The sequence below is a fragment of the Loxodonta africana genome, chromosome 3, assembly GCF_030014295.1.
Source record: "Loxodonta africana isolate mLoxAfr1 chromosome 3, mLoxAfr1.hap2, whole genome shotgun sequence".
In the NCBI taxonomy this organism is placed as follows: domain Eukaryota; kingdom Metazoa; phylum Chordata; class Mammalia; order Proboscidea; family Elephantidae; genus Loxodonta; species Loxodonta africana.
In genome coordinates this window covers 91,061,347-91,076,394 of record NC_087344.1, presented here as the reverse complement: position 1 = coordinate 91,076,394, position 15,048 = coordinate 91,061,347, and the positions used below count along the sequence as shown (strand labels likewise).

Below are 15,048 nucleotides of genomic sequence, written 5' to 3'. Positions count from 1 at the left end.
GGCCAAAATTCAGCTCTCCATGAATTCTTTCCAATTCTGTCCATACTTAAACAAGTTTATTCCCTCTGCCCTATACCACCTTTTGGATCTTAAAGGTAGCAATAATTTATTAAACCATCTCCTTTACAATGGAGTATCCCCTAATAGCAAAGTCTTGTGTTTGGTACTGCTGGGGGTATAAAAAGAAATGAAATGGATCCTGCCCTCACAAGTTCTTAGTCATATAGGAGAAATTTTTTTAAAAGCCATAACTAATTACAATATGTACTTATAAGCATTAAATTTCAAAAGATAAATAATGAGAATGTATACTGGGAGTTCAGATAGGGAGAAGATTAATTCAAGCTATGGAAGAGATCAGGAAAAACTCCATAAGGTAGATAACATTTGACATGGAACCTGAAGATGGGTATTTCTGCTGTGAAAGCATTGAAAGTACAGTGTAGTGGTTAGAAACTTGGACTCTAGACATGCCCTGCCTGGATTCAAATCCTAGCTTTGCCACTTTCTAGCATGGAGACTTTGAACAAGTTACCTAAACTCTCCATACCTTTATTTCCCTCTTTTATAAAATGGAAATACAGGAAGAGTATTTAGAACCATGTCCAGCACTTAGCATAAGTGTTTGCTATTATTATTAGTGAGAAACTGGCAAAGGCTGAGTTTGTAAAGTGAGAAGGAACGAAACATGTTTTGTAAAATCAAATAATCCAGCTTAGTTTAAACACACTTCTTCTTTCTACATTTCCTCCCCCAAAATCCAACTAGATACAAATCCCAGCACAGTACCTGGTATATGTCAAGTATTCAGTAAATCTTCATCCCCACCATCCTCCTTCCCTTCTTCTCCTCTGTACAGTTCTGAATGTGTGCATCTCCCAAGGCACTTATATTCTGCCTTGTATTACAATCACTCGTGTTATCTTTTCTACCCTTTACAGTGTATGCTTCCTGGGAGCAATGGTTGCCTTGTGCACACTAGCACCAGTCACCAAACCTGACTGTGCATAAGAAGTTACTGGAAAACTTAAAACATATATAAATCCTTAGGACCAACCCACAGCTATAAAGCAGCATTTCTAAGGGCTGGACAGGAATATATATTTTTAAAAGCTCTAGGAGATTCTGAATCAGTCCACTAATAGACCCTATATTTGAGAGTCAGTGACCTACAGCACCTAATGATAAACTAGGTAACAATAAGCATTTACTAACTTACATGGACTGAACAATGGAAGAACGGGACCTAAAATTAAGTTGAAACCATGCTGTGAAGGCACTAAGGGCCAGGCTGATTTGGTACAAAAGGCCAAACTGAAAAAACAACTCTCCCTCATCAGGGGCTGTATCACAAAGGCACTGCACCGTCCTTCCAGCACATCACAGGCAGACGTTAACACGCACCTTCGGATAACAGAGAATAAGCTCAAGTCAATTCCCGCTTCTTCATTTAAACAAGTGTCCGGTAAGTGCTGGGTAATCCATGTAAAAGGACTTTAAAATCTGATAGTATTATTTGGATCCTTTTTTTTTGCGGGGGGCGGGGGGGTTATACAGCCACTCCAAAGTAAAGCCCTCCCCCACCAACAACAACAAAAAAGATAACTTAGGTTTAATATAATTTCCTTAATTGAAAAATCTACAAGGAATTCATGGTTTTAATTGCCAATGAACCAAAAAAAAACCTCAATTCAAATGACTGATTAAGCCCTTCTTTTTCTTCTAATATGGATATCCTTATGGCAACTAGATACTATTCTTCACGCAAATCTGAGCAAATTAAAATCAGAAACCAATATCATGATGCTTTATTTTTTTATTATTTAATTTTATTTTTGGTGAAAATACACATAGCAAAACCTGCTCCCATTCCACAGTTTTTAGACGTTAACGATCAGTGACATTAGTTACATTCTTCACATTCTGTCAACATTCTTGTTATTTCTGTCCTAATTGTTTCACTTTGGTGTTGTTATTGTAAGAAGTCTTTGAGTCAATTCGTACTCATAGCAACCCTATGTACAACAGAACAAAACACTCCCCAGTCCTGCGCCACCCTCACAATCATTGCTGTGTCTGAGCCCACTGTTGTAGCCACTGTGTCAATCCATCTCGTTGAGCGTCTTTCTCTTTTTCGCTGACCCTCTACTTCACCAAGCAAGATGTCCTTCTCCAGGGACTGGTTCCTCCTGATAATATGTCCCAATTATGTGAGACAAAGTCTCACCATCCTCGCTTCTAAGGAGCATTCTGGCTGTACTTCTTTCAAGACAGATTTGTTTATTCTTCCGGCAGTCCATGGTATATTCAATATTTTTTGCCAACACCATAATTCAAATGCATCAATTCTTTTCTGGTCTTCTTTATTCATTGTCCAGCTTTCGCATGCATATGAGATGACTGAAAACTCCATGGCTTGGGTCAGGTGCACCTTAGTCTTCAAGGTGACATCTTTGCTTTTTAACACTTTAAAGAGGTCTTTTGCAGCAGACTTGCCCATTGCAGCAGATTTGCCCAATGCAATACGTCTTTTGATTTCTTGACTACTGCTTCCATACATGTGGATTGTCAATCCAAGTAAAATTAAATTCTTGACAACTTCAATATTTTCTCCATTTATCATAATGTTACTTATTGATACAGCTGTGAGGATTTTATCTTAAGGTGTTATCCATACTCAAGCTGTAGTCTTCGATCTTCATCAGTAAGTGCTTCAAATCCTCTTCACTTTCAGCAAGCAAGTCCTCTTCTTCATATAGTCCAGCTTCTAGGATTATCTGCTCAGCACACAGAGTGAGTAAGTATAGTGAAAGGCTACAACCCCGATGCACACCTTCCCTGACTTTAAACCATGCAGTATCTCTTGTTCTGTTCAAACAACTGCCTCTTGGTCTATGGAGAGATTCCTCAAGAGCACAATTAAGCACTCTGGAATTTCCATTCTTCACAATGTTATCTGTAATTTTTCAGGATCCACACAGTTGAATGCCTTTGCATGGTCAATATAACACAGGTAAACGTCTTTCTGGTATTCTCTGCTTTCAGCCAAGATCTATCTGACATCAGCAGTGACATCCCTCATTCCACATCCTCCTCTGAATCTGGCTTCAATTTCCAGCAGTTCTCTGTTGACGTACTGCTGCAATCGTTTTTGAATGACCTTCAGCATAATTTTGTTTGCGTGTGATATTGACAATATTGTTCAATAATTTCTACATTCCATTGGGTCACCTTTCTTTGGAATAAGTATGTATATGGATCTCTTCCAGTCAGTTGGCCAGGTAGCTGTCTTCCAAATTTCTTGGCACAGGCCAGTAAGCAAGTCCAGTGTTGCATCTGTTTGTTCAAATATCTCAATTGACATTCCATCAATTCTTGGAGCCTTGTTTTTCGCCAGTGTCTTCAGTGCAGCTTGAACTTCTCTAAGTACCATCAGTTCTTGATCACAAGCTATCTCTTGAAATGATTAAACACCAACCAGTTCTTTTTGGTACATAACTGTGTATTCCTTCCATCTTCTTTTGATGCTCCCTGCATTGTTTAATATTTTCCCCACAGAATCCTTCAATATCACAAATCGAGGGTTGAATTTTCTCTTTAGTTATTTCAGCTTGAGAAATGCCGAGCATGTTCTTCCCTTTTGGTTTTCTATCTCCAGCTCTTTGCACATGTCATTGTAATACTTTACTCTGTCTTCTCGAGTTGCCATTTGAGGTCTTCTGTTCAGCTGTTATACTTCATCATTTTTTCCTTTTGCTTTAGCTACTTGATGTTCAAGGGCAAGTTTCAGGGTCTCCTCTGACATCCATTTTGGTCTTTTCTTTCTTTCTTGTCTTTTTAATGACCTCTTGCTTTCTTCATGTATGATGTCCTTCATGTCATTCCACAACTAGTCTGGTCTTGGGTCATTAGTGTTCAATGTGTCAAATCTGTTCTCCAGATGGTCTCTGAATTCAGGTGAGATATACTTAAGGATGTACTTTGGCTCTTATGGACTTGTTTCAATTTTCTTCAGTTTCAACTTGAACTTGCATACGAGCAACTGATGGTCTGTTCCGCAGTCAGCCTCTGGCCTTGTTCTGACTGATGATATTGGGCTTCTCTATCATCTCTTTCCATAAATGTAGTCAAATTTTATTCCTGTGTATTCCATTCAGCAAGGTCCTCGTGTATAGTTGCTATTTATGTTGTTTCACTTACATGTACTTAATCTCCTTGCCTTCCAACTTTCTCATCTATGCTTTAAAATGGCTGTTGACCCTTCAGTCTTACATAGTTTTTTTTTTTTTTCAAGGCAGTACTCAAGAGTGACAATCTTTACTCTTTGAACTAAACGATTAGTTTAAACGTGACTTCAGGGGACAGTTTCAATTCAAGGTTTGAAAAGTAACTCAGGGCCATAGTCTCAGAGACTTCTCCAACCTCAATAGGTTCAGCAAGTTTGGATTCTTTAAGAATTTCAAGTTCTGTTCCATATTTTTCTCAAGATTCATTTGTCATGTTTCTGATCAGAACATTCAACAGCATAGTTCTGGTCTCAAGGTGGAGGAAGCAGTGGTTCATGTAGACCATTAGTCCTGCAGTCCAGTTCCTTCTCTGATTCTTGGGGGCTTCCTTCTTTCTCTTTTGTTCCAGACAAATAAAGGCCAATAGTTGCATATTAGGTGGCCACTAGGAAGCTTTTACAACCCCAGACACTACTCACCATCCTGGCAGGTAGAACATAAACTTTAAGAACTATATTATATCAATTGCCTGGATTGTCCCATGAGACCACAGCCCTAAGCCCCCAAACCAAGAGAATTAATCTCATGAGGTGATCAATTATGTCTAATTAGTATTAGCACCTGTGCCACTCACCCCCCCCTTTTTTTTTGGTTGTTGTTACTGGTGCAAAATCAACGATGTTCTATTTTTAAAGCTAATTCTCCAAGAATACTAAGTTCCTAGAAAGTAGCATTATCTCACAACTAAATTAATACCATGAAAGTTTGTAAAAGAAAAACTCACACCCTCACAACTCAGTCTTAATTCAGTATGTTTTAGAAGCACTTATCATTTTCCGATTCTCTTAGAATCCTATTGCAGTTTTCTATCCAAGTAATCAGGGTAAAAATCTTTAAACTACTCAGGGCTCTCTTTGTGATATATTTTCCAGAAGTCTCGATTCTTTCTTGGGCTGCACTACAACTAATGATCATGTGTTAGATTTACTTGAAATATATCCATATCCTCAATATGTAGCAAGTAAACATTTACTCTTCAATAATTCCTCAGCCGTATTCAGACTACCACTCAAATCGTCAAGATTTATAAGTTTTTCCCTCAAAATGCTATACCAGCTCCAAAAACTATCCCTCAAAGACTGATGATAAAAGGAAAATTTACCAACAGGATAGACTCAAATATTGGAAAGGATCATCAGAGGGTACTGCAGACAGTGTGAGCTGCTCTTTGAAGTACTGTAAAATTGACTAAGGTCTATCTTCCTAGGTATTTTAGCTTTTTAGTGCCCAAAAGAGAGAATGGGATGACCTGCCAAGACTAGTAAAATTATTAACATTTGATAAAAGAATCCAAGGTTGATACGGTTGCAGAAAAAGAGGTGCTCTAATACCCTATTGCTGAAAATATACAGTCTGTTGTTGGGAGTATACATTGGCACAATCTTTTTTGTAAAAAAACTTGGTAATCACCAATTTTTAAATACATATTACCCTTTGATACAGTGAGGCCACTGTTTGAAATTTATCATATGGGTATATTTGCAAAAGTATGCAAAGACACAGGGATGCTTACTAAAGCATTGTTTGCAATATCAAACCTGACATAGCCTATCTTATAGTTAGAATACTATGTCGGCATTAAAAAGAATAAAGATTATCCCTAAGTGATAATACAAAAAGATCTTCAAGACGTATAAGTGGAAAAAGCAAACTACAATGTGATACATACACACACACATAAAGATTATATAAACACACACATAAATATGTATTATATAAACATAACAAGTTTTGGAAAAAATACAAAAGAAATTTCAATAGACGTTGATTCTGAAAAATAGGACTAAGGGGGTAAGGAAGAAAACAAACACTTGTTAAGGAATGTTAAAATTTGTCATCCAGCTATAGTATCAAAAAGCATACGATAGTCCTTTGGAGAACTACTTGGCAGCTTCTTATAAAGTCAAACACACATCTGCCCTAGACCGAGTAATTCCACTCCGAGGTATTAACTGAAGAGAAATAAAAACATATGTCCACAAGTAGAATTGTACAAAACATTCATAGAAGCTTTATTCATAATAGCACCAATCAAGAAACAACTCAAATGTTCATGAACAGTAGAATGGATAAACTGGTATATTTAAGAAGTGGAATACTAATACTTGGTATTACTGTATTACTAATACACTAGTATTGCTACTGATACAAGAATCTATTGATACAAGAACAACTTGGATGAATCTTAAAGACATGACACTGAGAGAAAGCAGCCAGACACAAAAGAGTATATATACACACTCTACGATTCCATTTACACGAAGCTCTAGAATACACAAAACTAATCTATGGTGAGAGAAGGCAGAAAGTGTTAAGTTAGGAGATGGGGGTAGTGGGGGTACACAGAATTTTTTAACTGAGGAAGAGGGGTGTTTGGGGAAGCGAGGGAAATAACTAGAAAGAGACACAATGGACCTGTGGTGAAAATGTTCTATATCTTGTTTTGGCTATACATAACTGACAAAACTTGCTGTACTAAACATTTAAAATTTGTGCATTTTATTGCATAAAAATTATACCTCAATTTTTAAAAAGAACTTAAAACAATATGAAAATAGATTGTTACTATTAGCATGATTCCTGAAGTTTTTCAGTAGATGGCAGAACAAAAACACATAATGGCAGACAAGCAAATCATAATAAAAGATTCTTTCCAAAGAGAAAGAAGTTTTGTGTCAATAAGAACAACTAGCTGAAATTCACATTCATCTCCTGATGAAACAGAGGTTTCCTACATGAAGGTGAGGAAGCTGTCTGAAAGGAGAGTTTAAATCACTACCTCACACACAAACTGTGTCTCTACTAAGGCTTCAGAGACCACACCACACAAATATTTATCATCATCCTGACTTCTCTATGTCCCATTAGCAACAAAATCAACACTGAAGAATGACCCAATTCTTTCAAGGATAAAGAAAACTTTTTAGTCTATTTATCAAAAGCAGAAAAATATTTTTAAAATAATGTCTATAGCACTGGGTACAATATTTATATAGAGAAAACAATGCCTTGAGACTGTCATACTAGAAGGAAAATTTTTTTTATGAATTAAAGAAGGTTATTTTCTAAGACAGTTTATAAATTACTTTTTATATTGTGATATAAACAAGAGCTTTATTACTACAACAAATCATTAACTGGACTCAATATTTCCTTTTGTAGAAATGTCTGAAGGATAATACTAGCATCTATTCTGTTCCTACTCTGTTTTGGGGACTCCACTATGTACTTTACACATATATCTATTTCCTCATTTAATCCACAGAGCAACTCAATAAAGTAGGTACTGTATTTTATATCCACTGTACAGATTTAAAAAACTAGCATCAACAAAGCTATGTACTGAAAAGAACAAAGAGGCTAAAATCAAACCCAAGACTTCATACAGAACACATACCAACAATTCAGGTATATTCCTTACAGATCCCTTTCCACTCACAGCCACTATTCAGAAACTTTTACTTAGGAGCCCTGGTGGCGCAGTAGTTTAGTGCTTGGCCGCTAACGGGAAGGTCAGCACCTCGAACTCACCAGCCACTCGAAGAAGAATGACTTGGCAGTCTACTTCTGTAAAGATGACAGCCTTGGAAACCCTACAGGACAGGTCTACTCTGTCCTGTAGGGTCACTGTGAGTCAGAATCGACTGAACGGCAACAGGTTTTATCGTTGCCACGTTTTCACTTCTTATTCTTTCCAAAGCCCCTATACTTCCATGCAAAAAATTTCATTAAAATTGCTCCAAGATTGCCAATGACTTCAGAGTGGTCAAATTTAATGGGCACTTTTCACTCTTTATCTACCTAACTTGTCTGGCCTGACCTCTCATCTTAATTTTGAAACCGTTTCCTCCCTTGGCCAACTGACCATTCCTTCTCATTCTTAAATAGCTCTTCTTTCTCCACCTACACCTTTAATTTTGCTGTCCTTTAGGTTTCATCCTTAATCTCTGTGCTAGATTTGACAACACAGTATCCACACGGTATTTCTTTAGACAAAGAAGCTCATTTAACAGCAGCAATGAATGAACTGCAGGAATGGACTCCTGCTTATGGCATTCACTACTCTTACCATGTATCCCATCTCAGTGAAGCAACTGGCCTGCTAGAATAATGGAAAGACCTTGTGAAGACTCTGTAATGGTGCCAGAAACACTCTGCAGGGTTGGCGTAATATCTTTCATGATGCATAACAGGCTCTGAATCAATGATGCTATTTCCCTATACACAGCTAGGATACACATATCTCTAGGGAATCAAAGGGTAGAAATGGGAGTGGCTCTTCTCACTATTATTCCCAATGATCCACTAGCAAAATTTTCATATGCCATTTCTGAAACTTTGAGCTCTGTTTGTTAAGAAGTCTTAAGTACAACAATGGTTCCACTCAACTGGAAGCACAGACTATGCAGGTGTGAGGGCTTCAGTTATACCACTGGATAAGAAACTATGAATAACCAGACAAGGTGCTTCCTAAACAAAAAAAGAATGTGAAACACATACTGGAAAAAGGAAATTGTAAATTACCAGCTATAACCACATGACAAGTTGCAGAAACAAGAACTTTAATAGCTACGACTAGTGACTAGTGAGCTGAAATGGTATTGGCCATTTCAGACAATTATATGGTGTACTATGGCAGTAATGACAAATTGAAGAGGAATGGTATTGTATTCATCATCAAAAAGAAGATTTCAAGATCTATCCTGAAGTACAGTGTTGACAGTGAAAGGATAATATCCGTACCCATACAAGGAAAACCAGTTAATGGGACAATTTTTCAAATTTACACACTAACCACTAAGGACAAAGATGAAGAAACGGAAGATTTTTACCAACTTCTGCACTCTGAAACTGATCAACTATGCAATCAGGATGCACTGATAATTACTGGTGATTAGAATGCGAAAGCTGGAAACAAAGAAGGATCAGTAGTTGGAAAATATGGCCTTGGTAATAGAAACGATACTGGAGATTGCATGACGGAATCTTTCAAGACCAACAACTTCTTCACTGTAAGTACCTTTTTTCACCAACATAAATGGCAACACACACATGGAACTCACAAGACAGAATACACAGGAATTAAATTGACTACATCTATGGAAAGAGACAACGGAAAAGCTCAATATCATCAGTCAGAACAAGGCCAGGGGCTGACAGTGGAACAAGTCCACAAGAGCCAAAGTATGACCTTGAGTACATCCCACCTGAATTTAAAGACCATCTCAAGAACAGATCTGGTGTGTTGAACACTAATGACCGAAGACCAGACGAGTTGTGGAATGACAATCCCAGGACACTAAATATGAAGAGGTCATTAAAAAGACAGGAGAGAAAGAAAAGACCTAAGTGGATGTCAGAAGAAACTGAAACTTCCTCTTCAATGTCAAGTAACTAAAGCAAAAGGAAAAAATGATGAAAAGAGCTGAACAGAAGATTTCAAAGGGCAGTTTGAGAAGACAAAGCAAAGTTATTACGATGACATGTGCAAAGACCTGGAGATAAAAAACCAAAAGGGAAAAACATGCTCACCATTTCTCAAGCTACAAGAACTGAAGAAAAAGTTCAAGCCTTGAGTTGCAATAATAAGGAGTCTACAGGGAAAATACTAAACAACACATGAAGCATCAAAAAAGATGGAAGGAATACACAGAGTCACTATACCAAAAAGAACTGGTTGACATTCAACCATTTCAGGCGGTAACATATGGTCCGGTATTGACAGTACTGAAGGAAGAAGTTCAAGCTACACTGACGGCATTGGCAAAAAACAAGGCTCCAGGAATTGACGGAATACCAAAATGGATGCAGTGCTGAAAGTGCTCACTTGTCTATTCCAAGAAATTTGGAAGATAGCTACTTGGCCAACCAACTAGAAGAGATCCGTATTTATGCCTATTCCCAAGAAAAGTGATTCAACCCAATGCAGAAATTAACAAACAATATCATTAATACCACACAAAAGTAAAATTTTGCTTACGATCATTCTGAAGTGGCTGCAGCAGTATATTCACAAGGAACTGCCAGAAATTCAAGCCGGATTCAGAATAGGACGTGGAAACAGGGATATCATTGCTGTTGTCAGATGGATACTGACTGAAAGCAGAAAATACCAGAAAGATATTAACCTGTGTTTTGTTGACTAAACAAAGGCATTCATCTCTGTGGATCATAACAAATTATGGAAAACGTTGCAGAGAACGGGAATTCCAGAACACCTGATTGTGCCCATGAGGAACCTGTACATGGATCAAGAGGCAGTCGTTCAAACAGAACAAGGGGATACTGCATGGTTTAAAGTCAGGAAAGGTGTGTGTCAGGGTTGCATCCTTTCACCATGTTTACTCAATCTGTATGCTTAACAAAAAATCCAAGAAACTGGACTATATGAAGAAAAACGGGGCATCAAGATTGGAGGAAGACTCATTAATAACCTGCGATACGGAGATGACACAACAATGCTTGCTGAAAGTGAAGACGACTTGAAACACTTACTGATGAAGATCAAAGACTACAACCTTCAGTATGGATTATACCTCAACATAATTAAAACAAAAATCCTCACAACTGGACCAGTAAGCAACATCATGATAAAGGGAAAAAATACTTAAGTTGGGAAGGATTTCATTTTACTTGGATCCACAATCAACACCCATTGAAGCAGTCAAGAAATAAAGAGGCGTTGCATTGGGCAAATCTGCTGCAAAAGACCTCTTTAAAGTGTTGAAAAGCAAACATGCCACCCTGAAGGCTAAGGTGCGCCAGACCCAAGCCATGGTGTTTTCAGTCGCCTCATGCGCATGCGAAAGCTGGATGATGAATAAGGAAGATCAGAGAAGAACTGATGCCTTTGAATTGCGGTGTTGGCCAACAATACTGAATGTACCACGGACTGCCAAAAGAACAAATAAATCTTTCTTGGAAGCAGAACAACCAGAATACTCATTAGAAGCAAGGATGGTGAGACTACATCTCACATAGTTTAGGCATGTTCTCAGGAGAGATCAGTCCCTGGAGAAGGACATCATCGTTGGTAAAGTAGAGGGCCACCGAAAAAGAGGAAGACCCTCAACGAGATGGACTGACACAAGTGGCTGCAACAATGGGCTCAAGCATAACAACAATTGTGAGGATAGTACAGGACCGGACAATGTTTTGTTCTCTTGTACACAGGGTCGCTTTGAGTCGGAACCAACTCGATGGCACGTAACAACAAGAACAATTGCATTATGTAAGGTTGTTGTTGTTAGGTACGGTCGAGTCGGTTCCGACTCATAACGACACTATACACAACAGAACGAAACACTGCCCGGTCCTGTGCCATCCTTACAATCGTTGTCATGCTTGAGCTCATTGTGGCATCCACCGTGTCAATCCAACTTGTTGAGGGTCTTCCTCTTTTCTGTTGACCCTGTACTCTGCCAACCATGATGTCCTTCTCCAGGGACTGATCCCTCCTGACGACACGTCCAAAGTATGTAAGATGCAGTCTCGCCATCGTCGCCTCTAAGGAGCATTCTGGCTGCACTTCTTCCAAGACAGATTTGTTTGTTCTTTTGGCAGCCCATGGTATAGTCAATATTCTTCACCAACACCACAATTCAAAGACGTCAACTCTTCAGTCTTCCTTATTCATTGTCCAGCTTTCACATGCATATGATGTGATTGAAAATACTATGGCTTGGGTCAGGCACACCTTAATCTTCAGGGTGACATCTTTGCTCTTCAACACTTTGAAGAGGTCCTTTGCAGCAGATTTGCCCAATGCAATGCATCTTTTGATTTCTTGACTGCTGCTTCCATGGCTGTTGATCGTGGATCCAAGGAAAATGAAATCCTTGACAACTTCAATCTTTTCTCCTTTTATCATGATGCCGCTCATTGGTCCAGTTGTGAGGATTTTTATTTTCTTTATGTTGAGGTGTAATCCATACTGAAGGCTGTGGTCTTTGATCTTCATTAGTAAGTGCTTCTAGTCCTTTTCACTTTCAGCAAGCAAGGTTGTGTCATCTGCATAACACAGGTTGTTAATGAGTCTTCCTCCAATCCCGATGCCCCATTCTTCTTCATATAGTCCAGCTTCTTGGATTATTTGTTCAGCATACAGATTAAATAGGTATGGTAAAAGAATACAACCCTGACACACACCTTTTCTGACTTTAAACCAATCAGTATCCCCTTATTCTGTCCGAACAACTGCCTCTTGATCTATGTAAAAGTTTCTCATGAGTATAATTAAGTGTTCCAGAATTCCCATCGTTTGCAGTGTTATCCATAGTTCGTTATGATCCACACAGTCAAATGCCTTTGCATAGTCAATAAAACACAGGTAAACATCCTTCTGGTATTCTCTGCTTTCAGCCAGGATCCATCTGACATCAACAATGATATCCCTGCTTCCACGTCCTCTTCTGAATCCGGCCTGAATTTCTGGCAGTTCCCTGTCAATATACTGCTGCAGCCATTTTTGAATGATCTTCAGCAAAATTTTGCTTGCCTGTGATATTAATGATATAATTCTATAATTTCCACATTCGGTTGGATCACCTTTCTTGGGAATAGGCATAAATATGGATCTCTTCCAGTCAGTTGGCCAGGAAGCTGTCTTCCATATTACTTGGCATAGACGAGTGAGCATGTCCAGCGCTGCATCTGTTTGTTGAAACATCTCAATCGATATTCCATCAATTCCTGGAGCCTTGTTTTTCGCCAATGCCTTCAGAGCAGCTTGGACTTCTTCCTTCAGTACCATCAGTTCCCGATCATATGCTACCTCTTGAAATGGTTGAATATCAACTAATTCTTTTTGGTATAATGACTCTGTGTATTCCTTCCATCTTCTTTTGATGCTTCCTGCGTCGTTTAATATTTTCCCCATGGAATCCTTCACTATTGCAACTCGAGGCTTGAATTTTTTCTTCAGTTCTTTCAGCTTGAGAAATGCCGAGCATGTTCTTCCCTTTTGGCTTTCCATCTCCAGCTCTTTGGGCATGTCATTATAATACTTTACTTTGTCTTCTCGAGAGGCCCTTCAAAATCTTCTGTTCTTCTACTTCCTCAATTCTTCCTTTTGCTTTAGCTGCTCAACACTCAAGAGCAAGTTTCAGAGTCTCCTCTGACATCCATCTTGGTCTTTTCTTTCTTTCCTCTCTTTTCAGTGACCTCTTGCTTTCTTCAAGGATGATGTCCTTGATGTCATTCCACAACTCGTCTGGTCTTCAGTCACTAGTGTTCAATGTTTCAAATCTATTCTTGAGATGGTCTCCAAATTCAGGTGGGATATACTCAAGATCATATTTTGGCTCTCGTGGACTTGCTCTGATTTTCTTCAGTTTCAGCTTGAACTTGCATATGAGCAATTGACGGTCTGTTCCACAGCTGACCCCTGGCCTTGTTCTGACCGATATTGAGCTTTTCCATCGTCTTTCCACAGATGTAGTCAATCTGATTTCTGTGTGTTCCATCTGGAGAGGTCCATGTGTACAGTCGCCGTTTACGCTGGTGAAAGAAGGTATTTGCAATGAAGAAGTTGTTGGTCTTGCAAAATTCTATCATTCGATCTCCAGCATCGTTTCTATCACCAAGGCCATATTTTCCAACTACTGATCCTTCTTTTTTGTTTCCAACTTTCGCGTTCCAATCGCCTGTAATTATCAATGCATCTTGATTGCATGTTCAATCAATGTCAGACTGCAGCAGCTGATAAAAATCTTCTATTTCTTCATCTTTGGCCCTAGTGGTTGGTGTGTAAATTTGAATAATAGTCATATTAACTGGTCTTCTTTGTAGGCGTATGGATATTATCCTGTCACTGACAGCGTTGTACTTCAGGAGAAGATCCTGAAACGTTCGTTTTGATGATGAATGTAACACCATTCCTCTTTGAGTTGTCATTCCCAGCATAGTAGACTATATGATTGTCTGATTCAAAATGGCCAATACCAATCCATTTCAGCTCACTAATGCCAGGATATCGATGTTTATGCGTTCCATTTCATTTTTGACTATTTCCAATTTTCCTAGATTCATACTTCATACATTCCCAGTTCCAATTATTAATGGATGTTTGCAGCTGTTTCTTCTCATTTTGAGTTGCGCCACATCAGCAAATGAAGGTCCCGAAAGCTTTACTCCAGCCACGTCATTAAGGTGGACTCTACGTTGAGGAGGCAGCTCTTCCCAGTCATCTTTTGAGTGCCTTCCAACCTGGGGGGCTCATCTTCCAGCACTATATCAGACAATGTTCCGCTGCTATTCATAAGGTTTTCATGGGTTAATGCTTTTCAGAAGTAGACTGCCAGGTCCTTCTTCCTAGTCTGTCTTAGTCTGGAAGCTCAGCTGAAACCTGTCCTCCATGGGTGACCCTGCTGGCACCTGAATACTGGTGGCATGGCTTCCAGCATCACAGCAACACACAAGCCCCCACAGTACGACAAACTGACAGACATGTGGGGGTTTATGTAAGGTAGACACACGGTTTTTCTTTTGTCTTTATTTGGAAGTTAAATACAGTTAAAAGGGGGGTGTGTATTGATGCCAAGTTGATACACAGGTAGATTGTGCTGCGCTGCACTGTCTGTTGACAACTTGGCATTACTTTTAAGGTTGGGAACTATGATTCCCAAAAGCCTTTCCTTTTATGCTTCTGGGTTAGAGTTGGTCAATGAGGAAAAAAAAAAAAAAAAGCACTGCATGAGTTTCAGAAAATGGAAATGAAACAGAAGCCATTGCTCTCAGAAGATCATGGCAGTGAGACAATGGC

General features: G+C 38.8%; 1 protein-coding gene across 3 annotated transcripts in view; it reads right to left on the bottom strand.

Moving 5' to 3' along the window:
- SCP2 (sterol carrier protein 2) overlaps window positions 1–15,048 on the bottom strand; it is a 160,478-nt gene that overhangs the window by 64,175 nt on the left and 81,255 nt on the right. The window contains exon 1 of one of the 3 annotated variants that reach the window (XM_064281982.1): window positions 10,267–11,494. The exons of the other annotated variants lie outside the window; for them this stretch is intronic. Within the exon in view, the coding sequence (XP_064138052.1) occupies window positions 10,267–10,459 (193 nt within the window). The 5' untranslated portion in view covers window positions 10,460–11,494. Of the gene's footprint in view, window positions 1–10,266; window positions 11,495–15,048 lie in introns of those variants that run through there. 3 annotated transcript variants of the gene reach the window in all.